Source organism: Lepidochelys kempii, chromosome 27 (assembly GCF_965140265.1).
Source record: "Lepidochelys kempii isolate rLepKem1 chromosome 27, rLepKem1.hap2, whole genome shotgun sequence".
Lineage (NCBI taxonomy): Eukaryota > Metazoa > Chordata > Testudines > Cheloniidae > Lepidochelys > Lepidochelys kempii.
In genome coordinates, this window is record NC_133282.1 from 12,134,013 (window position 1) to 12,160,615 (window position 26,603).

The 26,603-nt window shown below is 56.8% G+C and overlaps 2 protein-coding genes across 2 annotated transcripts; one reads left to right on the forward strand and one right to left on the reverse strand.

The window, feature by feature from the left end:
- Nucleotides 1-8,330: 8,330 nt before the first annotated feature.
- SGCA (sarcoglycan alpha) lies at nucleotides 8,331-26,224 on the reverse strand. Its single transcript, XM_073325651.1, has 9 exons — nucleotides 26,185-26,224; nucleotides 24,314-24,448; nucleotides 22,772-22,926; nucleotides 22,122-22,194; nucleotides 21,588-21,786; nucleotides 20,927-21,089; nucleotides 19,326-19,534; nucleotides 18,606-18,632; nucleotides 8,331-8,520 (listed from the first exon to the last, which is right to left on the reverse strand). Exons 1-9 carry the CDS (start codon nucleotides 26,222-26,224, stop codon nucleotides 8,331-8,333), a joined length of 1,191 nt encoding a protein of 396 aa, XP_073181752.1.
- LOC140904034 (uncharacterized) lies at nucleotides 14,427-15,092 on the forward strand. Its single transcript, XM_073326213.1, has one exon. It carries the CDS (start codon nucleotides 14,427-14,429, stop codon nucleotides 15,090-15,092), a length of 666 nt encoding a protein of 221 aa, XP_073182314.1.
- Nucleotides 26,225-26,603: the final 379 nt, after the last annotated feature.

Here is a 26,603-nt window from a genome sequence, read left to right on the forward strand (position 1 = left end):
TTCCGTCCCTTTCTTGCCCCCGTCTCATCCCTCTCTCCCACCTCTCTTCCTGCCACTTTCTAGCTTTCTCTCTCTTTCCCAACGCATTCCTTCTCTCTCACCTTCTCCCCACCCTTGGTGCCCCACATCCCTTGCACTGTGCCTCAATCTCTTTCTCCCTCTCAGTGCCTGCCTCCTTCTCTCTCTACCCCCTCTGCCAGCTCTGTATGGTCGGCTGGCTCTCTCTTCCCTTCTCACCCCTGTCTCTGGCCTGCTCCAGCTGCTCCCGGCACTCCTTTTCACTCCCCTTGCCAGGGAGCGGGGCAAAGCAACTCCCTTTACAGTTTGTTTTCTTTCCCTAAAGCTTGGCGGGAAGGAGCCACACGGGTCCTCTCCGTCCACAGCGAAACCGGTTTCCTCTGCTGAGCAGTGGCTGCTCCCTGGTCACTGGTTTGCATTCAGGAGCCCTGGGACGGATCTCCCCTGCCGGGAGCAGTTTTGTCCAGGGGATCCCGAAGCAGGGCCAGCCCCGGGTGAGAGGTACCCACGCTGGGAGCCCTGGTGCCACGGGGCTGGCCGTGGCCTGGCTCACAGGTGACGCTGGGTTTTAAATAGCCCAGAGAGGGGACATTGTTCGTGTTTTCCATTCGCCACCAACGTATCCCCTCGGAAACATGGGGACCCCCGCAATGGGCAGGGGGCAATCTCACCCCTAGCCCCATGTGTATGGGGGGCAAGGATGCTCCAGACAGACCTGACTCAGAGGTAAACCCACCGCCTCCCTACTAGTGGGGCGGAACGCGATGAAAGGGACCCAGCGGGGGGAGGGGTCTGAATGGGGGGGCAGATCGGGGGCAGGGGAAACAGATGGATCTTGTAAAGGAGTGTGACTCTGAGTGGGGGGGAGGCAGGGCAGAGGGGGATGGGAAAACTGGGGGGCAGCATGAGTCTGAGCTTGGGGGGCAGCTGGGCACTGGCATCCAAAGGACGTTGGCCCCCGTGGCCCTGAGGTGAGTAATGCTGAGCAGGGGCTTGTGTCTCTCCAGGGCCCAGGGCCCCAGTGGGGAAGCCTGGCCTGGTCCCACGGGTTCCTCTCGGGTACCAGCAGCCCCCGAACCGCAAACTGGAGGCACGCCAGGGTGGATGCTTATGGAGGAGCCGCACGTCAATCAAAGCCAGTCCCTGCACCCCGCCTCCCTTCCATGGACCAGCCTGATGACTCGTGCCCCCTTCTTTGGGGCCCAGGCCCACCTCAGCCAGAGGACAGAGGGGTGGAGGCCTCAAGAAAAAAGGCCAGCAAGTGCTGACTGCATCTCTGCCTGGGGAATCGGTCATGGTCCAGTTGCCCTCATCCCCCAGCCACTGAACAGGCATTGGGTTGAGGAGCATAGACCGGGCACCTCAGCTCACCCATCGCACTGGGCCTGGCGGTGCAGGAGGACTGATCAGACAGGGAGACACAGTGCGAGTCTAACAGAACCGGCTCCATCGGACCGACCGACCCCGCTTCAGAGACTGCCCTCTCTGGGACGTGTGGGGCCAGGCCGGCATGCACTGAACTCTTCGGAAAATCAGACCCCACCTGACCTGCTCCCGAGGGGCAGGCTGGGATCTAGGGCCTGGAGGGGGAGCTGCCCCGTCCCTTCGTAGCTGATGGCCTGGGAGTGAACCGGTCGTATGAAGAGCCTAGGAGAGGCAGGAGTTCTGGGTTCTGCACCTGGGTGGCCTGGGGGAGACAGGTGTAGACACGGACTGATCCCTGATCCCACCCACACCGAGGTTTGCACATCTGCCCACGGCACTGGTGCACAGAGCCCCCCAACCGCTCAGCTCTGCTGAGGCCCAAGTCACCCCTGCCTTACAGTGAGACCATTGTACCCAGCTGGCCCCGTGCCCTCCTCCAAAATGACATCACAGGCTGTTCGCCAAACGCTCCCCCAGGTCCACTGCATCTCCGCGTCTCTCTGCAGTGCTTCCCAGCGCAGGATGGAGCGGAGCGAAGGGGAGTCGCTGGCTTTTCCCGGAGTCTCTCCCAGCCCAGCTTGTGAGCTGAACGGATCCTTCTCAGCAGATGTTGTTTGTTTCCCTTGCAGGGCTTGGAGAAGCCGGCCAGGGGCGAGGCGGGGGAGGCTGGAGTCATTTTTGCTGCTGCAGCTGCTCGTGTTCCTTAGAGCACAAGCAGGAGTGGAAGGAGGTGGAATCCTGTGGCCGGAGGTTTTGTGGGGCCAGCAAGGAAGAATCTGCGAGGATCCGTGGGTTTGGACCCACCGGGAGACGCGCCGGGGAGTAAATTCGCGTTGGCGGGAGCCTGTTCCATGAGCAATGACTGGACCATGTTGTACAGATTCAAGAGTCAGGTCCCCTAGGTGGGTTCCCCCTCCCCACGCTGCATTGCATGTGTGTGCGTGTGTTTCTCCTCCTTCCACTCTCTCATTTATACCCACTTTTCAACCACTAATTCCTGCCTTCCCACCCCTCTTCACCTTAGCCGGAGCACCCTTACAGACAGACTAGAAAAGGGCTGGGGCCCACCGGCTCCTGCAGCGATGAAATAGGGGGCTAGAGGAATGACCCTGCCTGTGACTACGCTGCTTTTCGCCGGGACTGAGCTCCTTTGGAAACTCTGGCCCTCCCAGAGCACGACCCTTTCTAATGGCGGGGCAGGGCAGCAACATCTCAACAAGCCAGTGGATTTTATTTGCGGACGGGATCCCTGGTTTCGAACAGTCAAGCGCTGCTCCAGAACCGGGCAGAGGACCGGCAGAACCAGGCAGAGGACCCAGCTCTGCTCTTGAACTGCAAAGGTTTGAGGGTCCTAATTCGATTGGACTCTGCCATCGAACTCTCCCTGCGCGCTTAGGAACTAGCCAGAGGTCTGAGTTTTTGCATCGCCATATTGTTCCTTCTTTGGCGCCTCTTGTTTTCTTAACCTCGCTCCCCGCTCCTGGCATTTTTGGCTCGGTTTACGTCCGCTCTCGAGCAAGGAGAGGAGAGAAAGATGCTCTTTCATCGCTGACAGCAGCTGCTGCAGCTTGAGGGATGGCACCGGGCCTGGGAGCGCGTTAGGAATGTGACGGGATCCAGCGAGTTGCCTCGGAGATGCCTGGGTCTTGCAGCAAGTTCCCGGGTGTGAGATGGTCCTTTTCAGAAGCAAAGCGGGAAAGCCTGGCCCAGAGGAAAGGACACGTGTTCTCTGTTGGTGGACCCGAGAAAGAACTGGGGAAGCTGCATGTCTGAAGCAGTGAGTGCCTCTAAGCCGAGTGTGTGAGAAAATGGGGATATCTGGACAGTGGGTGAGAAAATGGGGATATCTGGACCTACAAAACCTGGCTGATAGCCGGCCACAGCTACACACCCGTATATGAAAGCAGGATGCGTGTGTGAGCATGTTTGCATTGGGGAGGCTGCGCTGTCGTTTGAGGATGCTTCTGAGTCTGTCTTCTCGCGTGCGGGGTTGCGAGTCTGTGTCCTTGTTTGCGTGTGCCTGTGGGTGTGAGTCTGGGTTCCCGAATACGGGGAGATGTCTGTGTGGGGGGTGGTTGTGAGTCTGGTCTTGGGTATGTGCGTCCGAGTGCGAGGCTAGCCTTGTTTGGATGGGGGGTGGTTGTGAGTCTGTGCTGTTGTGTGTGTTTGGGGGGGGAGTGTTTTGTGTAGGTTTGCGGCTGGCTGGGAATCTGAGTTCGTGTGTGTGTGTGTGTGTGTGAACGCACAGGGGTGGCTAGAGGTCTGTGTTCATATATGGATTGTCACCGGCCCTTTAAGAAGGGAGACGAGAGGGCACCTGTGTCTGGTCAGTTGACCCACCTAATTAGGTTTAAGAGAGGGCACCTGGGCCCTACATGGCTGGAGATTGGGTGATTTAGAGTCAGGTGGAAGGGCTGGAAAAAAAGAGAAAGAGAAAGACACAGGATAGCCTAGGAAGAGCTGAGCTCAGTGGAGACCTGGATCAGAATCACAGGTGAGAACTGACCAATGCTGGGGACCTTGGTGGGCAGAAGGATGGGGCAGTGGCCCTGGAGTAACGGGGGAAGCCCCAGCTCAGTGAGGGGAAGCCAAGCCCAGAAGTAAGAGGGTGGACCCTGGGGGGAGGCGTCCTGGGCAGGTGTAGGACTTGCACCGGCAGGGGGGCCTGGGGAGTGGAGCCCTGCAGGGAGCTGTCTTGCAGGAGACCTGACTTGGGGGCTGTGGTAAGAATCAGGAGTTTAGCTGCCATTCAGAAGGCCTGCAGAGTGGGGCCCAGGGTCAGAGGAAGGGAACTGGGACCCCAGTACTGCTATTGACTCTTGGGTGGGGAGCTGGAGGTGCTGTCCCTGGAGAGGGGTGTGGAAAAGCCTGCTGTATCTTTCTCTGGTTAGTGTCAAACTGGAGAGGGGTTTTGTTACAAGGGTTTGGGAGGATTCCTGAATGGGTGCATGCGAATCAAGGATGTATCGGACAGTGAGGGGCTGCGCTCATTTCATGGGTGGAGTGAGAGGGAAACTGAGGCAAGGCACACCTGTTGTGTTGCAGATGGGTACCTGAGTTGGGGGAGTTGCTTTATTACATGGATGTGTATCTGTGGTGGGCTATAAAGTACATTTATGTGGACAGACAATGACAATGAAGCCCTAGATAAATAGAGAGGGGTCTGTTTGGCAGTTTGTGAGCCTGTGTTCTTGTGTGTGGTTTTCAGGTTGATGGATGTGGTTGTGAGTCTTTCTTGCATGTGTGTGATTGTGAGTTTTCATCCATAGCTGGTTGTGAGTCTGTGTTTCCAAGTGTGCTTGTGAGTCTGTTCTCCTCTAGGGATGGGGCGGGGGGAGAGGCTTAGTTGTGTGTTGGGATTCCTGTGAGTGTCTCTGGCATGGCTCATTGTGAGCCTTGTCAGGTGGGAGGCTGGTTGTGAGTCCCTGTTCCTGTGTGTGACTGAGCTCTGGGATCTTGCTAGCATAACTGTGCGTGCGATTAACAGGGAGGCCAGCACCTGGGGTCTGAAACGCCCTTTGTTCAGTGAATACCTTCCTCGCTACGCAGAAAGTGGGTCACCCCAATGTGGCATAAAGTCTCTGCTGAATACTACCCTAAAGGAAGCAATGGGAGAGGGTGCAGGATTCAGGTGGGTTCTGAAAGACCAGTCTTGGTGGGCTTCCCTATTCCAGGCGCTCTGATCTCCAGAGTCTAATGGAAGGATGGAGCTGACACGGGAATAGAAGATGGGAAAGGGGGACAGGGAGCAAGAGAGACTTCCCTAGAAAGCAAATGTATACTGGGATTTTTCAGAAATCCCACCCATCCAACAAGCAACCTGACATGCTTCAGGCTGACTTGTTTGGCCTGTTATCGAATAGAGCTGGTTAGAAATCTTCCCAGGGAATATTTTTTCACTGGGAAATGCAATTTCATCAAGATTGTCGCTTTTATGACCATTTCGTTTGGGGGGGGGGAAATAGACCCAAAGCATTTTGATAAGAGCATTTAACATGTTTTGGTATGTTATAAAACCATGTCCCATCAAATCAATCATAGAATCTAGGACTGATTTGATGGGACATGGTTTTATAACATGCTTAAATGCTTTTGAACACGCCACACGACTGACTATGGCTAAGGCTAAGATTTTGTCATGGCTATTTTTAATAAAAGTCACAGAAACAAATTCCCGGAAGTCATGAGCTGTCTGTGACTTTTGCTGCTGCGGCTTCACGGTTTTCCCCTGCCACCACGGTAGCTCGGAGCTGTGGAGTTCCCCTTCTGCCAGCGGCGGGGGGGCGGCCGTCCACCTGTGGCGGCTGGGAGCTGCAGGAGGACCATATTTCCCCAAGAGAAAATGGGACACCCCTGCCAGGGCTCACCCGAGGCATCCCCCGTCGCTGGAACCCTGAGGAGGGCCCCCTCACGAGTCTGTCACCTGTTGCTTGACCTCCCTGACATAAATTAATTATGGCTTATTACAACAATCTGTAACCCACTGTCCCTCTTTTGGCCCAAGACTACAGAGGTGTAAACTGCCCACTTCACCCTGAATGGCCTCTTGCAACATGTGTTAACTCCTTATGCTAAACAACCTGTTCCGGCTGGAAGTTGTTTGTGTCACTTGGAGGCCCTTTCCCAGACCTGAAGAGCTCTGTGGAGCTCAAAATCTTGTCTCTCACCGCCAGAAGTTGGCTCAATAAGAGCCACTGCATCACCCGCCTGGTCTCTTCCCCTATCCTGGGACCAACGTGGCTACAGCAACCGTGCGAACGGCCAGAGAAAGAGTTCACCTCCAGATTGGAGGCCCAGTTCTCTCTCCCATTCAGGCCTCTGCTTTGGCTAACGGGGTTCCACAAATCTTGCCTCATGTCCATATAGCGTAGGCGCTCCCGCTGTGATCTTCAATATCTTGCACGGCCCCATGCTACAGAGAAGAAGAGCTGGCTTTCCCAAGCCAGCTCTTCATGGCATGATCCCCGTGTACCCAGCTGCATGAGTGTGTTTCTACCCTTGTGCCATATGTGTGGTGGGAGGGCACTGGCGGGAGAAGGTGTGCGCCTGTGATTGCACAATCTCTGCTGGGGTCCTTCATGGCTGCGGACAATCTTAGCCCCTTAACAGCTGTTCTGGCAAGCACCCTAAAAAGGTCTGCCAGCTTACACCTATCTCCTGGGGAACATAAGAATGGCCCTACGGGGTCAGACCAAGGCTCCATCTAGCACCGTATCCTGTCTTCCGACAGTGGCCAACACCAGGTGCCCCAGAGGGAATGAACCGAACAGGTAATCAAGTGATCCATCCCCTGTCACCCATTCCCAGCTTCTGGGAAACAGAGGCTAGGGACACCATCCCTGCCCACCCTGGCTAATAGCCATTGATGGACTTTTCCTCCATTAACTTTAGTTCTTTTTTGAACCCTGTTATGGTCTTGGCCTTCACAGCATCCTCTGGCAAGGAGTTCCACAGGTTGACTGTGCGTTGTATGAAGAAATACTTCCTTTTGTTTGTTTTAAACCTGCTCCCTATTAATTTCATTTGATGCCCCTTAGTTCTTGTGTTATGAGGAGTAAATAACACTTCCTTATTTACTTTCTCCACACCAGTCATGATTTTATAGACCTCTATCATCTCTCCCCTTAGCCGTCTCTTTTCCAAGCTGAAAAGTCCCAGTCTTATTAATCTCTCCTCATACGGAAGCCGTTCCAGACCCCTAATCATTTTTGTTGCCCTTTTCTGAACCTTTTCCAGTTCCAACAGGTCTTTTTTGAGCTGGAGTGATCACGGTTGCAGGCGGTATTCCAGATGTGGGCGTATCATGGATTTATATCAAGACACCATGACCTTTTCTGCCCTAGAGTTAGGGAGCAGCAAAGCCGGAGCACAGAGACCAAGTTTCATATTAAAACGTGCTTTAATTAAACATTGCTCAGTGGTTTAAGCAATCACTGCTATTTATTACTTCCCCGCCTCTCTCCTGCTTGTGACGGACACACGCACACTGATCTCTTTAGTCCCCACCTGTTACTCTATTTCTCACAGTGGGAAAAACAAGATTTTCCCCCATCTCCCCAACCAACAAAAGATTCCTAGGCTGTTTGCCGCGAATCCCCTGGAGTCAAGAGACAGGAATGCCCCATGTTGGTCTTTACCTGGAGGGGGGAAGGAGAGAAAAGCCCTGGTAATAAGAATGTGTTACCCCTGTATGGCTCTCCCCCTTCGAAGACCTCGGCCCGGGTAAAATATTATAACCCAGGCCAAGAAATGAGCAAGCAGTGTCTCAGGGCCTAGAGCCCAGGTCTCCTAACTCGCAGTCCTGTGGGCTAATCATTAGGCTACCCTGCCTTCAGTTAAAGGGTTTTCATCTAGCGTTTTAGTCCAAAGGAAGCAGGAGAATTGACTAAACAGCTTCCCACCCCCACCAGCCCCTTGCTGGCTGCCCTAGCAGAGAGGCCAAGGTCTCAGTGGACCCCAGAGGCTGAACTGCCCCCTCGGCCCAAGAAGGGGTCAGTCCCTACATCCTACCGACCCCAGCTGTGCTGACAAGGCAGTGTAGCTACAGCCCCAGGGACCAGCTGTCTGTGGGGCCTCATACACCTCTGTGTGAAAGGCAGGGGCTGTGCTGGGGGGTATTCCCCATGCAGCCCTTCCACCTGCCCTGCAGCCTCCTTGATGGGGCAAAGAGGCCACAGAGCAATGACAAATCAAGCCCTTGAGGCCTGATTCTCCCCTGGCTCCCCACCCCCCCCCCCATTTCAAGCCCACTGACTGCCTAGGGGGAACAATTAACCCTTAAAGGGGAGGAGCCACCTGCCCCAGGCCATGGCTTTGTGCCCTTCCCCCCCCACCAATCAATTATCAAACCCATTCTGTGGGCCCTGACCCGGGCGGGCGGGGAACACTCACTGCTGGGCCAGGATGAGCGGGACGTGGGCGCTGTCCTGATGGCCCTGCAGCGGGGAGACCCTCTCGCCCGTGCGAACGTTGAACATGGGCAGGGTGGAGAGAGGGCGGGGCACGTCCCGGCTGCTGGCCATGTGCCTCAGCTCCTCCATGTTGCTGTGGATCGTGTTGTGATGCACCATCTGGACACTGGCAACCAGGAGATGGGGGAGAGCAGAGAGGACACAATTAGCCTGGCCGGGGGGCGGGGAGGGAGAATAATTGTTTTGTAGTGTAGTAGCGCCTTGGAACCCTAGTCTTGGACCCCACTGTGCTAGGCGCTGTATGTTATGTATTAGGTGTATTACGGTCGCACCTAGGAACCCATCCTGGGCCCAGATCCCAGTGTGCAGGGCGCTGTACAAACCCAGGACAAAGATGGCCCTTGTCTCAAAGAGCTACGTGCGCTCTCTCTCTCTTACGTACACACACAATGAAATCCTTGTTCTGTTGGAGTCAGTGACAGAATTCCCACTGCCATTGCTGGGGCCAGGATTTCTCTTCCCCCCCCGCCCCCGCGCACACAAACAGGCTCCGATGCTAACCCCTGGCTCGTGAGCTGAGCTCTGCAGGGATAGCGCGGGTGGGATTTGAGCGACGAGTCGCTTTGCTTCTTTAAAATCTCTGCCTATTCCTTAGCTGCGTGGCCACGCCACAGGGGGAAACCAGCCCCATCAGGCCACGTTCCCCGCATCACAGGGCCCCTCCGACATCACAAAGCACCAGGCTGCGCTACCGTGGTTACTAGCTTGGGCCAGTGACTTGGGGGGGGGGTCTGCCTTGGAGCTCAGCACTGCCTGCCCAGCCTCCCCCACGCAGGGAGCCGGCAGAGGAACGAGGCAATCGAGTACTAGCCCCGCGGAGCCCAGCCGTGAGGAGCTAAAGCCCTCGCGTGTCACGGGCCTCACCCCGTGCTTTCATAAAGGGGCTGTTAACGGCAGCGTTCCCTGGGTCCTCGGCGTCTTTCGAACCAAGGAAGCGGGAACGGTCCGAGACTGATCGGCGCCGGGAGAGGAGGAGAACCCCAGGGAGCTACGCCAGGGCCAACCGCCCCACGTCGCGTCGTTTGGGGCCGCACCTCCAGCCGGAAACGAGACCGGGCAGCCGGGAGGTGGCTCCAATCTGAAGGCTAGTCAAGGAGAAGTGTCTCCTATTGGCCAGCAAAATGACTGATCTGTGTGAACCTTGCGAGGGGTCCTCTTTGGCATCAGAGCCCCAAGGTTCAACCACAGGCCCAGGAGCCCCCACGGCCTCGAAGCATGCCAACCCCAGCGTCTCGGAGCTCATCCTTTGGGCTGTGGCCACCTCCCCGAAATGCCAAGGCCTCTCCCTGGAGGCCCTGAAGAAGATAATCACCAAGGCGGGCTACGACGTGGTGAGAAACAAAACCCATTTCCTGCGCGTGCTCAAGGGGCTGGTCTCCAAAGGGCTGCTGAAGCAGATGACTGGGATGGGCGACTCGGGCTCCTTTCGCACCGGCAGGAAGAAGAGGGACGTGAAGAAGAATCAAGTAGCCGCCAAGAAAAGAAAGAAGCCCGGGAGGAGGAAGGCACCCAAAAGTGTGTCCTCCAAAGCCAGCCGGCCAGCTCGCCGGGGTAGGAAACGGCAAGCCGCCGTGTGAGGGATTGCATCCCCCGCTGGGGCTCCGCTATGAAACAGGGCTTAATAAAGGGATCCGTGTATTTAAAAGCTCTCCCGTGTCTGGGCGAATCCTTTCAAAGTGGGTTGCAAAGAGGAAACAGCCTTGGAAGTCAGGAGGGTAGCCTTGAAAGCCTTCCCAGCCCTCTGGGCTAAGGGTCATCAGTCTGGGCCATTGTGGTGCGGGGGAGAACTCTGTGGGATTACAGAACTGATGCTTGATAACTTGTCTAATCCGTCCCCACTTAATCTTGAACTGGAGCCCCTCCGTGTGCTTTGAAGGCAGCCCTGCTCCTCTCTCAGATGAGAAGGGAAGCCAGGCTTCTGGCCATTCAAGGTCTCATGGCATAATTTGCACACGTCAAGCTGTCTGCTCTCCTGAGCCCAAATTAGGGAGGCAGAATAAATATATAATCATCAAAGTTCCTCTTGCACTTTCAGTGGGTACAGTGCTTTTCTCCCCTCCCTTTACTATCATGTAGCTTTGCTGAGAGCGGTTAAACAGCCATCATGTGCCACCCCAGAGGTGGCAGCTAGGTGGAGTGATCTGTCAGGGCTCCGGAGGTGCACGGGACAGAATATTTTCTGTTAAGGTGTTGTGATAGGCCTCCATCCAACATGGGGAAGTCTGATCTAAGGCCCCCCCCCCACACACACACTTCTTATGACCTCACAATGCACTAGCCCTGGCTCTTACGGTTACCACCCACATCTGGCCTTCAACGGAGCTCTCAACAAGCAAAATGACTGATATGAGTGAGTCTTCTCAGGTTCCCTCCTCTGATTCAGTCACCCTGGATCCTCGGTTAATCCAGGTTCAGAGGTACCTGAGAATGCCGGAACTTCCAATCCATCCTCTTCCGGCTTCTCCAGTCCACACGAGCATCAGGTTCTAGGCTCTCCGACCAGCCCAAGTCATCAAATTCTAGGCTGTCTGGCCAGCCAGCTGGTGCCAACCTTTCCAAGCTACCAAGTCAAGGTGTCTCCAAGCTCATTCTGGAGGCTGTGGTCACCCCCTTTCTCTGCAGGCTCATTGTAGCCGCTGGCTACCACATGGAGAGAACCTGATCTCCAAAGAGCTCCTGCAGCAGCTGAAAGGCACCAGAGCTTTGGACTCCTTCAGAATCAGCAAGGGGGGAAAGAAGAAAGTGAAAGCGTGCCCAAGAAAAGAGGGAGGCCTCCCAAAGAGTGGGAGCAGGAAGCCTAGCAGAAAGGGGAAGGCTAGGGCTGAGGGATCTTTCCAGGGAGCCAAGAGGCTGGCCAGTCAGGCTGGGCAGCAGCCGGTGAAAGTGGGAGGACCTTCAGAGCCAGAGGTCTAGCACTGCCATGAATATAAGATTGCATGTCAACTCTCCCGTGGCCTCTGGCACCAAGAAGGGGTGAAGGGTGGGAAGGCACCTGAAACCCCGGAGAAAGGAAGAGGGTGGGGGTGGAATGGAACCTGAGTTCCTGGGACTAGGGCCTTTGCAAGGCTCTGAAGTAAGTAGCATCTAGCCCCACCTACGTGGGGACAGGAGACCAGCCTGGGGTTGCGATGGGGCAAACTCAGCCCAAAGCGCTGACCACAGAAACCAGGTGGAATGGATTCCCTCGCTGTGCTCGGGCCTCTCTCTTCTTTGAACCCAGGGCAGGAGGGGGTCCGATCAACCCAGAGGGGCAGACAGCGTTTGACAGGGGCTGGTCCCAGTCTGTGGAACAAACTCCCCCAGGAGCGAAGGCCCACCCCAAGCCCCCTGGCATTTGGAGTGGAAGGTGCAGAGTGCTGCTCCCACCCGCCTTCACACACATTTCAAAGACCCAACCCTACGAAAACAGAACCCTCCACTGCCCCCACACTCCTCCCCCAGGGGAGAGGACACGATCCTCCCATGACAGATGCTGGCTACATTGCTGAATGCCCGACTGGCAGGTGCTCGTACACCGCAGGGGTGAGGGCAGCATGGGATCCTATAGAGAACGGAGTAGCTCGAACTCCTTGGATGGGGCTGAAGGGGAAAGTCCGATTTCTCATCCTCTGAGTGCGGACGCTGGAAGCAATTGTGTCCCAAGGTGGAGACCCTGCCCTGAGGCCAAGTCACTTCGGGAGAGCGAGTGGAGCTGAAGCAGGGGATGGGGAGTCCTCAGGTCTCCAAGGATCCCCCACCACCCCACCAAGGGCAAAAAGAGCTCCCCAGTGTTCCCGCAACACAGAGCTGAACGTGGATGGATGCTCCCATGCTCAAGCATGCGTAGGAGGATCGGGGCGGAGGTGCCTGAAATCAACACGTCCCTCCACCATCTCAAGCAACCCCATGGGGAGGCCGTCCAGCGAGGCTGGACTAGGAGAGCACTTGCGGTCTGACCTCACCAGCTGGGCTGCCGTGGTTACTGGGTTTATAGGCTGGGGTGGCAACTGCTGGGCAGCTCCCTGCACAGGACGCTTGGTCAAGAAGCAAAACGGCAAGGAGCCTTGCTCCGTTTCCTTGGGCCTGCAAGCCCCAGCTCCATCAAAGCTTCTCAGGCAGCATAAACCAAGGTGTCCCAGCCTCTCCCCGGCCTTCCTGACGGCCGTGGCGACCTCCAAGCTGCCCCTTCCCCTGGCAACCACCCAGGAGACCCTTGAGGCCGGAGGCTACGCCATAGGGCAGAAGCAAGCACTGCTTCAGGAAGGTGCTGGCGAGGCAGCTCCTGAGCAAGGTGATGGGCATCCAGGCCTCGGGCGCTGCCAGAGCCAGCAAGGGAAAGCGGAAGGGCAAAGCCCACCAGGAAGATGAGGGGACCTCCAGGAAAGGGGAAAAGGCCACCGAGGAAACACTTGCCATGGTCGGCTTTGGGGGAGGAGGAGGGGGGGTCATGCATCACCTCCATATTAGTGCACATAACCAAATTCATTCCATACCGGTGTGGGAAAAATTGTGACAGACCACACACATAGCAGGCTGGTTCGGGGAGGGCTAATCGTTCTGCAACATGCTGGCATGCAGGGGATCAGCAGTTGGGTGCCAGGGCATTGAATGCAGCAGGGACAGGCCTCCGGGAAGGAGGCAATCCCTTGCACTGCTCAACAGCAAGGCTGGAGAGAATATGGCCCAGAGGAAGGATCACTGCCATGGAGAGTCTTACAGGGGCTGGGTGGATGTGAAGGGAGGAACAGGATGTCCTCAGACTGGCAAGGACAGAATAACAAGAAACATGCCCACAGAAGAGCGGTGTATGGACGGACACACTCGTGGGTGCACACTCGGGTACAATTCCTAGGCCAGATTCTCCCACCGCTGCACACAGGTGACTCCCAGGGCAAGTTGGTATACGATGACAAGAGAACTGGGCCCACAATGGGCCAGATTTTCAAGTGCTTGGCCCCTACAATCAGAACCTATAGAAGAGCTCAGCTCCCATTTAGGCGCCTGAATAAAGGCCAGGAGTCAGCGCCCTGCCACTCCCGCTTGTGACACTCATGGCTGGATTTCCCAGCATGCACCCACCACCCTGAGCTGTCCACGAAACCTGCTCCTGCTTGGGTGCTGAATGCTTCGGAGCAGCCTGGCCCTCTGCTCCTGGGAACACAAAGGAAAGCTCAGCACTCGGGGGTCTCTGGTCACATGTGGGGTGTTTGGTTAACACCTTGCAACCCACAACAATATGAGGACAGCACATTGCACAGTTGGGTCCCTAACAACCCTTTTGACTAAATATGAACGTGCCAAGCCTGGCTATATACATCTTGCTGCTCTACCTGGCCGCTTCTAACACCCAGAACACAGTGAGCACCGCAAGCGGGCTTGCAAACGATTTAAAGGGATACTCCCCTGCTCCTCTCCAAGGGGGCCTGTGCCCAGACACGCCCCTACGCAGACATCACAGGGTGCACCTGATGTCACAATCTACCAAGCTCCGGTCTCATGGCAACCACTATGTTCTAGCAGCCCAAGTGTGGCCAAGTGGGCTGGGGCTTACAGCTCATCACTCGCTTGCCCTGTACCCTCGCCCCCAGCTGACCACAGCCCAGAATCCAGCACGGTTGAGTCAGACAAGGTGGGTCCCTGGTGGGAGAAGATCCTCAAGGAGAACAGCCACCAAGCGAGGCAGCCAGGCCAAGACGGGCCAAGGCTGCAAGGCCAGAGCTAAGAATCCGTGCGTCCCCAAACGCAACCATTAGGTGCAGCTTTTCCTTGGGTCCTCTCCGGCAGCCAAGCCTCTTGTACCCCGAGCTGCCAAGAGCTGGACACGCAACTCCAGCCAGAGGCTGGGCTCGGTGAGCAGGGCCCACGCGCAGCGAGCTGGTCCTGGGGCAGCAGGACGACGGGGTTTTAGCCGCCTGGCGAGTCCTACGTCTCAACACGGAACTCCCAGACAATATAGACATTTAGCTGGTCTGAACGGGCAGACCCTAAACTGGGACAGGAGACAAGGAGCAGCAGCTCCCTTTGGCAAGCAAAATGGATGACACACAAAACCCTTCTGAGGTTCTTCCCCTGGATTCAGCTGCCCCAGCTTCAGGGAACCCTGAGCCAGCAGCCCCAGGTTCTGCTGACGTAGGCTCAGCTAACCCAGCGGCAGAGATCCGTGAGAATCTCGAGCTGCCTGAGGCGTCTGGTTCCAGCCTCCCCAAGAAGACCAAGCCATCAGGCAGCCGGATCTCCAAACTATCCAGCTTGCCTGGCGTCAGCCACGCCAAGCTGTCCAAACCACTGAGTCGAGGACTCTCCAAGCGCATCCTGGAGGCTGTGGCCACCTCGAAGAAGCACACTGGCCTTTCCCTGCAGGCTCTCAAGAAGATCATCGTGGCCACGGGCTACAACATGGCCAAGAAGAAGACCCATTTCAAGAGGGTGCTCTTGAGCCTGGTGACCAAAGGGCTCCTGCAAAAGCTGAAAGGCACCGGGGCTTCAGGCTCCTTTGGGATCGGCAAGGAGCTGGCCAAGAAGATGGGCACAGGGCACAGGAAGAAAAAGGCTCCCAAGAAACAAGGGAGGCCCCTCAAGGGTGGCATAGCAGCCACAAGCCTGGCCGAAAGAGGGCAGCTGCTGACGATGGATCTTCTAAGGAAGCCAAGCCGTCAGCCAGCCACGCTGGGCAGCAGCCAGCCAACGCTTGAAGGATAGACCCACCCCTACTACAGGTTTACCCCTGGTGGAAATAAAATGGTGGCTGTATTTAAAAACTCCCCATGTCCAGACTCATCCTTGGGAACCTGCCTCCAGGAGAAGAGAGGGGGAGGGGTTGAAGGAATGGTGATGTATTTACACCACGTGGGGCTCTGATCCCTATACATCTCCCAAGCTATGTGGGTGTGTGGGAGGGGGGGCAAGTAGCACCCTATGTTGCTGGTCGAGCTTTCACATTGATCATGGGGCAAGGGACCCTCTGCTCTGCAAGGCTCTGTCGTTCCGATTAAGCCAGAGGACCAAGGCACGAACGACATGCAGTGATCAGAGGGCGTGCTGGGTTGTTGCAAAAGTGGGGATTTGATAGTCCCTAGGGGAAGAGGTGCCCTTTATGGAAGGACTTGAAGGAGAGAGATCCTGGACTGGCAGGGCTTCCATGCATCGGAGCCAGTATGGAGGAAGGCATACAGAGAGCCTGCAATCTGACCAGACAAAGCGGGAGGAGAAACAGAGGGGAAGTGATGTACCCAAGGTCACTCAATGAGTCAGTGGCAGAGCCAGGATTAGCACCCAGGCCCATCAAGTCCCAAGCTAGTGCCCTTGCTGCTCGACCTGATTCACCTGCTGTGGCACGAAAATGCCCGGTGAGGTTAACTTGGTCCTGGTTAGCCGGGGATTTGGCTTCCCCGACCATGAGTAGCTTGCAGTTTCATGGTGCTGGGTGCAATGCCCTCTGGGAGGCAGAGACCGGGATGCTGAGATACCCGCTGGCCTTTATCCCAGGATTCTGATCACACAAGCACTGGGGGCTGGCTCCTACTGCTAGCTGGCTGAGCACCAAGCTGGCATGTCAGGAATCGGGTCCCCTCCTGCTGTGGGCACAGAACACCCAACCGATGCGTAGGAAGACACGCTCACTCCATTGCAGACATGCTTAGACCCGCTCCATCCTCCGCCCCCCCCCCACACACACGACACAGCCCGTCAGCTCCCTTCTGCCACCCCTGGATAAGAGTAACTTCCACGGCAAGGCACAGGAGAGCCTTGAACCCCACACCCAGGGGCCTGCAGGGCGCCATTTCAATCAAATCAAGGGCCTTTTGACAAATTACATCTTGGCAGATCATTCAAATCTTTAAATCACAGTCTGTAAAAATTGCGATGTGGGGCGACACACACACGGGCATCACGAGCTCCTTATGACATCACAACTGGCCCACTTTTGCTGTCATGGTTACTGCCAGGTTGTCCTGGAGCCCAGGGACATCTGTAATAGGCCTGCAACCTCACATGGAAATAGCTGACTTGATCACTGGGAGCCAACTGGAATCCAGCAGGAGGGATTGAGCTGAGTCCATTTCCCCAGGTACCTAGCAGGAGAAAGTCCTCGAAGAAGACAGCAGCCAAGCCAGGATCCTGGATCTCCAAGTCAGCCTGCGAGGAACCAAAATTGAAAAGTAGCTGCAAAAATTCAGCACTTTCACTCAGGAAACAGTGAATTGGCAGCTTCCCTGTGTCCTCTCCTAACTGAGGTCCCTGAAAATTTAAACCCAAGGAGCTGTGGAAATCGGTCTGAACGTGGAGCCCATGTCGGGGTTTGGATTCGCTGAGGGGAGGCCAATCTGCACAGTGCTGGATCTGGAGCAACCAGGCTGCCTACTTCACTCCAGGGTTCGGTGCTGCATCTCAAGCTGGAAAATACACAGTAAACAGGCAGGAAAGACCTCTGGCTGCCAACCCACCAGGCAAGGAGCAGCGAGCAAAATGACTGATACGAGTGAGTCTTCCCAGGTCCCATCCTCTGTGTCAGCCAACCTGGATGTGGCCACTCTGGTCTCAGATAAGCCAGATTCAGAGAGAACTGAGAAAATTGATACTTCCTGTCCATTGGTTTCCAGCCTCTTCAAACCAGCCCAAGCCATCAGGTTCTAGGCTCCTCAACCAGCCAGCTGGTGCCAACCCTTCCAAGCTACTAAGTCAAGGTGTCTCCAAGCTCATTTTGGAGGCTGTGGCCGTGTCCAAGGGGTGCTCAGGCCTTTCCCTGCAGGTTGTCAAGAAGATCATCATGGCCACTGGCTACCACCTGAGGAGGAACGAGCATCACTTCCAGAGGGTGCTCAAGAACCTGGTCTTCAAAGGGGTCTTGCAGCAGCTGAAAGGCACAAGAGCTTGGGGCTCCTTCCGAGTCGGCAAGGGGTGGGAAAGAAGAAAGAGAAAGCAGTGCCCAAGAAGGAGGCCCCCAAAAGACTGGGAGCAGGAAGCCTGGCAGAAAGAGGAAAGCTGGTGCTGAGGGATCTTTCCAGGGAGCCAGGACGCCGGCCAGCCAGGCTGGGCAGTAGCCAGTCAAAGTGGGAGGGAAAACCTCCAAAACCAGAGTTCTAGCACTTCCATGAATACAAGGTTGCATTTCAACTCTCCTGGGGCCAGGCTCAGCCTCTGGCACCAAGAAGGGATGAAGGGTGGGAATGAGCCTGAAACCCATCTGCTAACAGCCAGTGAAGGGGGAGGAATGACACGGGTACCAGCTCAGGCTGAGGTCCTGTAGGATCTTGACCTATGTCTGCACTGCAGTGAAACACCCATGGCTGGCCCTGCTCAGCAAACACTCAGGCTATAAAATTACAGTGTAGACGGGCGGGCTGGGCTCGTCCTGGCCTCAGGGTCCCAGGAGGGTGAGTGGGAGACGTTGGTACTGCTGGCTCCTCTATTCAGATGCAGCCCTTGGCCTGCGGCTATTCGTTCTCATTAACGATCCCCTGGCACCTCTCACAAGAGTTGGGGTATTTAGCCCTGGCGCTCTTCCCAAAATCCTACTGGGAGGGGATTTGCATCCTGCTTCATCTGGCAGCCTCCTGCACTAAAGTGGGGCGTGGCCGTGCTGCATGTGCTGTCAAACGGCTGCCTCGTTCCACTCCAGAGGTGGCTGCATTTCAGTGGTGGGCAATGCAATCCCATCCTATGTGTGTCAGTGCTCGGGGATGAATTGGGCTATCGAAATGTAAGAGATTAATTCTTCATCTGCGTGACCCTTCGTCCCTGCAGAAGAAGGCAGGGAACGAAGGTGATGAGAGCGGGAGCCGGGAGCGGGACAAGCCTGGAGCCTTTTAAGTCCAAGTTTGAAGGCTGCATTGCCAGGCCCTGAGGGTCAGTCAACAGAGGTCTGCCCAGGCCACCGCAGGGACCTGCGTCCAGATCTGCTCACACTCACGGCAATGTGACAGTTGTGAGATATGAGTGGGGAGGAGAAAGAACTCCCAGGTACTGGCATGACTCGGTGTGTACACCCCCAGCCACCCAACACAATCTCAAACAACCCCCCAAACACACACCCACGTTGGCAAGCAAGCACACAAACTGCCGAAGCCCGGAAACGTGTTAAAATACAAACAGGCAGAAAACACACAACCGCGCAAAGCGCACACACCAATCAGCCTCACAAACCCACACCGACATACAAATCTCACACACACCCCCGCATGCAGACACAATGGTGATGGCTGAATCACTTACTCAGAGGTCTTCCTATCCCTTTTGTGCCTACGGGGGGAAAAGAAAGGGGGGAGTGGTCATGAGATATTGCCAACAGCTGAGCTTAAAATTGTCATCAGCTAAGCCAGATGTGCAGCCAGGCCCCAGTAGAGATAAATCATAACTTTAAATAACCCTTGAGCAAATGTTTATAGACAGCCTGCCTGGCCCCAGCCACGTGAACAGCAGCGAGAAGTGAAGTGTGCGCGCACTGCTGCCCTCTGCTGGAGGGACTCAGAGCTGCTGTGTGTCATAGCCCCAATACGTCTCACAGCTAGTGGAGATCCTCGTACGGCACAAGTGGCTGAAGGGGCGGGGGGCTGTTGCCAATTAGGCCAACAAACTTTCCCGAATTGCGAGCTCAGCTGTTAAAAGTATGTCAAAGGTCACAAGATGTGACCAAAAATGAACTTTGGGAGCTGAACTCTCTCCCCGCTACCATGACAGACGGGTGCACGATCAGTTTCCCAGAGCGGGGGAAATTCCCCCCAGAGCAGAGGGGCCAGCCGAAAATCCAGGCACATCTGCAGCCCTTAGGGTGCTAAGTGCTTTGGCAAGGGTGGATTTCACTCAGCCCCAGGGGGCTCCAGCCATCAGCAAACAGGGAAGTCCTGAGCACCCCGATCAGCTGGGGAGGGGGTCTCCAGCTGATTCCTACATCCCTTCCCATTTCCTGGCTCCAGGGGCATCTATCCAACTTACACTCCCTCCCTCCTACAGTACATGATGTAGGCCAGGAGTAGGCAGAGCAGGAAGGCCACCAGCAGAGGTAGCAAGATGGTCAGCAGATAGTCAGACAAGAATGCCTTCTCAGGGGAGTCCGTGGGGGGGTTGTATTCGCTGCCCTCCTCCAGCACCCCATCGCCCCACACGGGCACCCCCTCCGTGACGCTGAGGCTGGAGAGATCGGCCTGAAGGAGGAGAAGAGAGAGAAGATGCCAGGATGCCATCAGGATTGACTGTGGTCTCTCGGGGGGAGACCTCTAGGGGTCCATAGATAGGAAGTAATGGATGATGGGCTGGGGTTAAGGCGGCGAACTGGGACTCTGGAGAGCAGGGATGTACCCCCGTGATGCCATACACCCCCATCTTTCTGCACCTTTGTTCCCCGGCTGTAAATCAGGGGTAGGCTCTTCCTTTGCCTGTGAGCCCTTTGCCACTCACTCTGCGGGTCCAGCCCCTGGCCCACCGGGGCCCTCATCTGAGTTGGGGCCACTAGGTGGCACTGCCCTAATACGGATCCTTAATAATAATCGCTGCCTATTGACTGCTGCAGGGGGAGGAGAGCTTGAGTGAAACATCCTATTAATTCCCATAGGGTGATCGGGAACCCTACAGCCAGGCTAATGTTTCCTATCGAATCCTCTGGGATTTGCCCATAAACATCCCCAGTTATCCCAATTTCCTGAGCAGTGGGGCCCTGCCAACATGCCCCCCCCCCCGCCCCATCATCCCCCTAGGGACTTAATGAGACTGTACCAGCCCCATGGTTCAGACCCTGCATAAGGGCCTGGCAGAGCTCACTAGCCCCCACACCCCCGCCACCTTCTCCAAAGGAGCCGCCTCCCTCTGCTGGTGGAAAGGAGCACTGCGGCTGGCACTATACTTTCGGGAACTGAGTTGTTGGGGATTTCCAGCGAAAATGACAGTTTGCTTCGTTATTATGCCGCCGAGTTCCTCTTTCTCCACAGCGACACGGTGCTGCGTAAGACGCCCCTCTGCCTAGCACCTCCCTCCCTTTCATTGAGACCTGGCATTTGTCTTCCAGCAGCACCTAGAGCTCCCCAGCTGAGATCAAGGCCCCCCTGTTCTAGGGGCTGTTCAGACCCACAAAGGCCGGGCTACGCACACAGGTTGCAGCGGTTTAAGTAAAGGCACCAATTTAGTTAAACCAGGTGCAGCTTTGGGTGTAGACTAGGCCATTGCGAAAGCCAGCCCCTGCTGCCCCAGAGAGCTTATGGCCTAAATAGACAAGGGTGGGAGGGGAAGAGACTTGCCCAAGGTCACCGAGCAGGTCAGTCACCGAGGCAGGAACAGAACCAGTCCTGATTCCCAGCACAATACCCTGCCAATTGACCAGGAGAGGCCCTAAGGTTCACCTTTGCTGTTGCGCAGAGATATGTAATAGGTGGCATCTCCCAGGGCACTGAGATGGGACACCAGCTCTGGGGCAGGGAGTCTTGGAAACCCAGGTGAAATCAGTGGATTTCCCTGGGTCAGGATTCCTCCCCCTCCCCTGCCCCAGTAGTAAGGCATGGATGCGAGACACCCAGGACAGCGCAGACATTGTCAAAGCCCCTCACCAAGGTAATGTTGCACCAGTCGACTCTGAATTGAGGGCTGAAGCTGTCATAGCAGGTAATGACCGGCTGCTGCTCCAGGCTGCACCTGAACTGGTTGTCGGAGGACATGGCCTCCATCAGGCAGTTGGAGAAAGGCCTGCGGGAGCCCACCTTGATGTAAACCCTGGGGAGGAGACGCACAGAGGGACAGGAAAGGTGGGAGGAAGAGGGGTTAGGTGTAACAGCTCGCGAGAATGTCGGTCATGGCAGCCCCAGCCTACCTCAGCTAGAGAAGCTGTGGGGAGCAGTTTGGAAGCCCTCCCAGCCATGGGGAATGGGCCAGGAGCCACCCAGCTGTGGGGAACAGTCTGGGAGCCCCCGGCTATGGGGAATGGTATGGGAGCCCCCCCCCGCCCCAGCTGTGGGGAACAGTCTGGGAGTCCGTTGGCTGTGGGGAGTGGTCTGGGATCTTTCTGACTGGTAGAATCAGCCTAGGAACCCTTTGGCCCCATGGACCAAGCCCTGGTTCTAGGGTGTTTCCCAGAAATGCAAGCTGAGGGGCCAGGCTGGGGGACCCCAGGAGAGCTTGCACTGGGCAGCCTCAAGAAGGAACAGAGCTACGGAAGCCAATGGGTAGTTGTCTGTCCCGTCATAGTTGATGTTCTACGGGAAAGGTTCCTACCCCTCCTTCCTGCCCTCGATGGGCAGGGGAACACGGCCTCCCCGGTCCAAGGCCGACGTGATGTTGATGATACTCCAGTCCTTCTGCTCCAGCATGATGTCCAGGGCTTGCTGGAACTGCTTCTGCGCGTCCGCCGGCAGGACTTCCTCCACGTCTCGGTTCTTCACGAAGAACTCCGCCTGGTACGGCATCTGGGTGTCTGTGGTGAGGGAGCGGAGAGACCCCGTTGGGAGGGCATCGGGGTTGGACCTGCAGAGACCTCATAAGGGCCTTGGAGTCTTACAGCCAGGACCTCTGGCATTATGAGTATGCTGAGGTGTCTATGGGAAGGGGCAACCTCCAACGGATGCTGGGAGGGCTGGGTGGTGTCGCTCTCTTGACATGGCAGATGGGTCCATCATTGCACCATCAGGTCAGGGCTGCTGCTGGCTCCTCCTTGCCCTGCCCAGGCGAGGGGATGGTGACAGACCTGGGATAAGCTGGTTGCTAGGAAAGGGGTATGGGTAGTGATGACAGGGAAGGCGGGGGCATTACCTGGGGAGGGGACAACGGTGAAGATGACCCTTTGCCGCACAGTCTCGTAGGTGTGTCTGTTATACGCCGTCACCTGCCACATGGAGAAGAAGAAAGAGGTTCGGATCTGCGCATGGAACAAAATGGCCGCCAGCCAGGTCACGTCCCACTTAGGCCATCTCCTTCTGCTGGGGAGGGTGGCTCAAACGGCAGACCCGGGCAGGAGGCGGAGAAATCCAAGCTCCAGGGGGTTTGCCCTGTTGCCCTTGAATGGGGAGATGGCTCGCGAGTGCCCAGAGAGCGCTCCTAGAGCCTGGTCAATAGAGGGAAGGGAGCCCCCAGGTTGCAGCCTGCTCGGGTCTCCATAGGACTTTGGAGCTGTTTAGCTTTATTGCGTTAGGTTTAGTCCCGATGACCAAGCGTTCACCGGCCCCCATGGTGAGGCCGACACAGCCAGGCACCCACCCGCCCCTCACAAGCAACATTGGTTCTTACGCCCTCAGACGCACACACATGGAACCCCCCTCCGGCCCCGTACACCCGCACCCCTCCCAACAGCACCCATTGCCACAAAGCGACCCGCAATGGCCCAAAGCCACACCCCTGCCCGCAAAGACGCTGCGTCCTGCCCGTGCCCCAGGGCTCTGCGGGGGACAGCGCCGGCCCCGTACCTCGATGAGCTGCCTGCCGACGTCCTTCGTGGTGGGGGACCCATATAGATAGCCTGTCTGGTATGGCCCACGTTGGGTGTAGCGCAGCCACCGGGGCAGGTCGGGGTATCCCAGCAGCTGGGCGTGGAAGGTGATGGGGGTGTCGGGTGGGATTTCTGAAAGGATCCGCACATGGTTTGAGGGTTTTCAGGGGCCTTCACTTGGAGAGGCCCCACCAGGCTAGTGCTCTTGAGATTTCATCCTGCTGCCCGTCACCACAGGATCTGGGTGCCTTCCATGTAAAATCAAGACCAAGAGCAAAGTCCCCAGTGGACTTCACGGGGAGAAGGGAGGGGAGCGGGGGAGAGGCAGGCAGGGGAGGCACCGTCCCAGCAGCCCAAGTTTCATACCACCCCAACAGCGATGGGACCTTCCCCGGAGCCAGTTCCTACACCACGGCCTGGCCCGTATATGGAGCCAAGCCCAGGGCTGCTGTGTGCACCGCACCCCCAGAGATCCCAGGGGTGACGAGAGAGACAGCTGGGGAGATGCTGGTCCCCTTTCCCTATCCTCAGCTTGTCCATCTGTCCTTCCACCGCGAGCGCCTCCGAGCTGGGACCGGCCCTTACTGAATGGCTGGAAAGGGCCTGACCCAGAGTGAGAGCTACTCAGAATGAGTAATAATAATGCTAGACAGCTGAATATGAGAGGGAGAGAAATACTGCAGATAGACAGACAGTGGGTTATGTATGGTGATAGAAGTGTCTGGTGATGATAGATTAGATTAATATTGGGATATGTCTGTAGATAGATAGGTGTGTATGTGGATAGAGAGATAGACGTTGAGGGGTGTATGATGATAGATAGATATTGGGGGTGTATGGGGATAGATACATGGGGGGTGTCTGGTGATAGATTAGATTTATATTGGGATATGTCTGTAGATAGATAAGTGCGGATGGGGATAGATAGATAGATTAGATATTGGGGATGTCTGGTGATAGATAGATAGATGGGGGTGTTGTGATAGATAGATTAGATTTATATTGGGATATGTCTGTAGATAGATAAGTGTGGATGGGGATAGATAGATAGATGTTGAAGGGTGTTTGGTGATAGATATTGGGGGTGTATGGGGATAAATAGATGGGGGGTGCCTGGTGATAGATAGATAGATGTTGGGGGTGTATGGTGATAGATAGACGTTGAGGGGTGTTTGGTGATAGATATTGGGGGTGTATGGGGACAGATACATGGGGGGTGCCTGGTGATAGATAGATAGATGGATGTTGGGGTATCTGGTGATAGATAGATAGATCAGATTCGATATTGGGGTATATGGAGAGTTGATATATACATTTGATATTAGTCCTACAGCTTGGTCAGTCTATGTTGGGGAGTGGTCAGGGAATGGTACCAGCCACCTTTGGACCCAGTTCCCAGTGGAGCCCCCTCCTCTTGGATCGGTTATGGGACTGACCTGACAATAGGAATCCAGGAAGCCATTTGCATGGGGCCAGGTTGGGTATGGGGCTGTGGGACCCTCCCGGCGCACTCACTCACCGCTGTCATTCTTGCGAATGGAGGGGAAGGCCCCCTGGAAATGTTCCCTCTTCAGCTCATGGACGAAGACGGCTCCGGCCACCGGCGAGACGTGCCGATCGGGGAGAGCAGCCAGGATCCCAGCCAGGAACACCGCTGCGAGGAGGGTCTGGGTTACAGCTGGCGGCCCGGTGGAATGGGAGCATCCTGTGGCCATATGGGCTCCCCCAGATCCAGCCAGGAGAAGACAAGGGGAGCAATGGGCAACCAGCCAGATAAGAGCTGCGGGAGGAGCTCAGGGGGACGGTGTGGCACGGTGGATGTGGCTAGGGCCTGTGAGTCCAGAGAGCCTGGGTGATCTTGGGCAAGCTGACCCCTCCTTCCGTGTCAAAGCGGGAGCCGCTCGGCACCTTCCTCTTCCAAGCACTGAGAGACTTGGGGATAAAATGCCCAACTCAAGAGCCCAGGGGAGGGTTGCCAACTTCCTAATCACACAAAATTGAATACCCTAGCCCCGCCCCTTTCCTGAGGCCACACCCTCTGCCCCACGGCCCTGCCCCCCACTCAGTAAATTCCCCCTCCCTCGGTGGCTCACTCTCCCCCACCCTCACTCGCCTTCACTGGGCTGGGGCAGGGGGTTGGGGTGTGGGAGGGGGTGAGGGCTCTAACTGGGGGTGCAGGCTCTGAGGTGGGGCCAGAAATGAGGGGTTCAGGGTGTGGGAGGGGGCTCCAGGCTGGAGCAGAGGGGGTGAGGGCACGGTCTAGGGGTGCAGGCTCTGGGGCGGGTCTGGGGATGAGAGGTTTGGGGTGCAGGAGGGGGCTCTGTGTTGGAGGGGCTCAGGGCTGGGGCTGGGGATTGAGGCGCAGGCTAACCTCTGGCGGCTCCCAGTCAGCAGCGCAGCGAGGGGGCTAAGGCAGACTTCCTGCCTGTCCTGACTCCGTGCTACGCCCCAGAAGCGGCCATCAGGTCCGGCTCCTAGGCGGAGGCGTGGCAGGGGGCTCTGAGTGATGCTCTTGCCCGCAGGCACCGCCCTCCCAGCTCCCATTGGCCGCAGCTCCCGGCCAATTGGAGTGTGGAGCCGGTGCTGAGGGCGGGGGCAGTGTGCGGAGCCCCATGGTCCCTACCCCCCAGCGCAGTGCCAGGACAGATAGGGACTAGCCTGCCTTAGATCTGCAGTACCGCCAACCGGACTTTTAACGGCCTGGTCGGCGGTGCTGCCCGCAGCTGCCAGGGTCCCTTTTCGACCGGGTGTTCTGGTCGAAAACCGGACACCTGGTCACCCTATTACAGCCTCCACAAACCCAACTACAGCTTCCCAAATAGGCCTTCCAGAACCCCCTGGGGGCAGCTTGGACCCCAGCGAGAGCCCCCCAAGTTTAGAGCGAGACCCGGCTTCGGGCCGCCAGCTGGTTCTGAACTCAGTTGGCTCTGCGCCACCTTCCCACGGAAGCCTCCTGCCCCTCCACCTTGCGGAGCCAGCTGGTGGGCCCAGCCAGAGCGAGTCCGCCGGGGGCAGGGGGAAATGGCCTGGACGGAAGCCGTCCCGTCCCCCTACTCCTGCTGCACCTTTGGCTATATTTAGTTTTAGCTATATTTAGTCCGAGTTTCTGGGTTCGCCTTGCTAGTCGCCAGTGACTCTCCGGGCTGGGGCCAGTGGCAGGGCGGGGGTCTCTGTCTGTGTACCCCTCGCCCCTAAGGAGGGGCATTGTTTTCAGCCCCGTGTCTCACTCTCAGAATAGCCAGCCCTACCTCCTTGTTTGGGCCTTGAGGCTGGCTGCTGGCATCTCTCCCCCAGCCCCCCGAACCCCGGGGCTCTGCAATACAGATAGACACCCCCCCCCTCCAGCCTCGCTGCAGAGAAACCCCGGGGCAGAGAGAGGATGTTACTTGCCCGTAAGGAAAAGAGTCCACAGCAGTCCCCGGGCTGCCATCTTTGCCCCCTTAGCCTGGGAATCCAGCCAGAGCCACGCTCTGATTGACAGGGACAGGCTGTCAGGACAGACAAGGCGAGAGAGGGATCCACTGGGGTGGTGGGGGGGTCTAGACAAGGTGGAACTGAGCTCCAGAGCTGGCTGTCTAGCTAATAGCCCGAGGGCGAGCCAAGTGCCACTGGGTATGTGCCCGAGGGGTAGATGCCCAGTGGGTATGTGCCCAGGGGGTAGGTGCCTAGTGGGTATATGCCCAGGGGGGTAGGTGCCCAGCGGGTATGTGCCTGGGGGTAGGTGCCCAGGGCAGGTAGGTACCCAGTGGGTAGGTGCCCAGGGGTAGGTGTCATGGGGGTTAGGTGCCCAGGAGGGTATGTGCCCAGGG

Excerpts from the sequence above, each read along its gene's own strand:
- LOC140904034 (XM_073326213.1), top strand. The coding sequence starts at position 14,427 with ATGGATGACACACAAAACCCTTCTGAGGTTCTTCCCCTGGATTCAGCT.
- SGCA (XM_073325651.1), bottom strand. The coding sequence starts at position 26,224 with ATGGCAGCCCGGGGACTGCTGTGGACTCTTTTCCTTACGG. Across the intron at positions 24,449-26,184 it reads GTGGACTCTTTTCCTTACGG|CGGTGTTCCTGGCTGGGATC; the intron begins GCAAGTAACATC and ends CCCTCCTCGCAG. Across the intron at positions 22,927-24,313 it reads CATTCGCAAGAATGACAGCG|AAATCCCACCCGACACCCCC; the intron begins GTGAGTGAGTGC and ends GGATCCTTTCAG.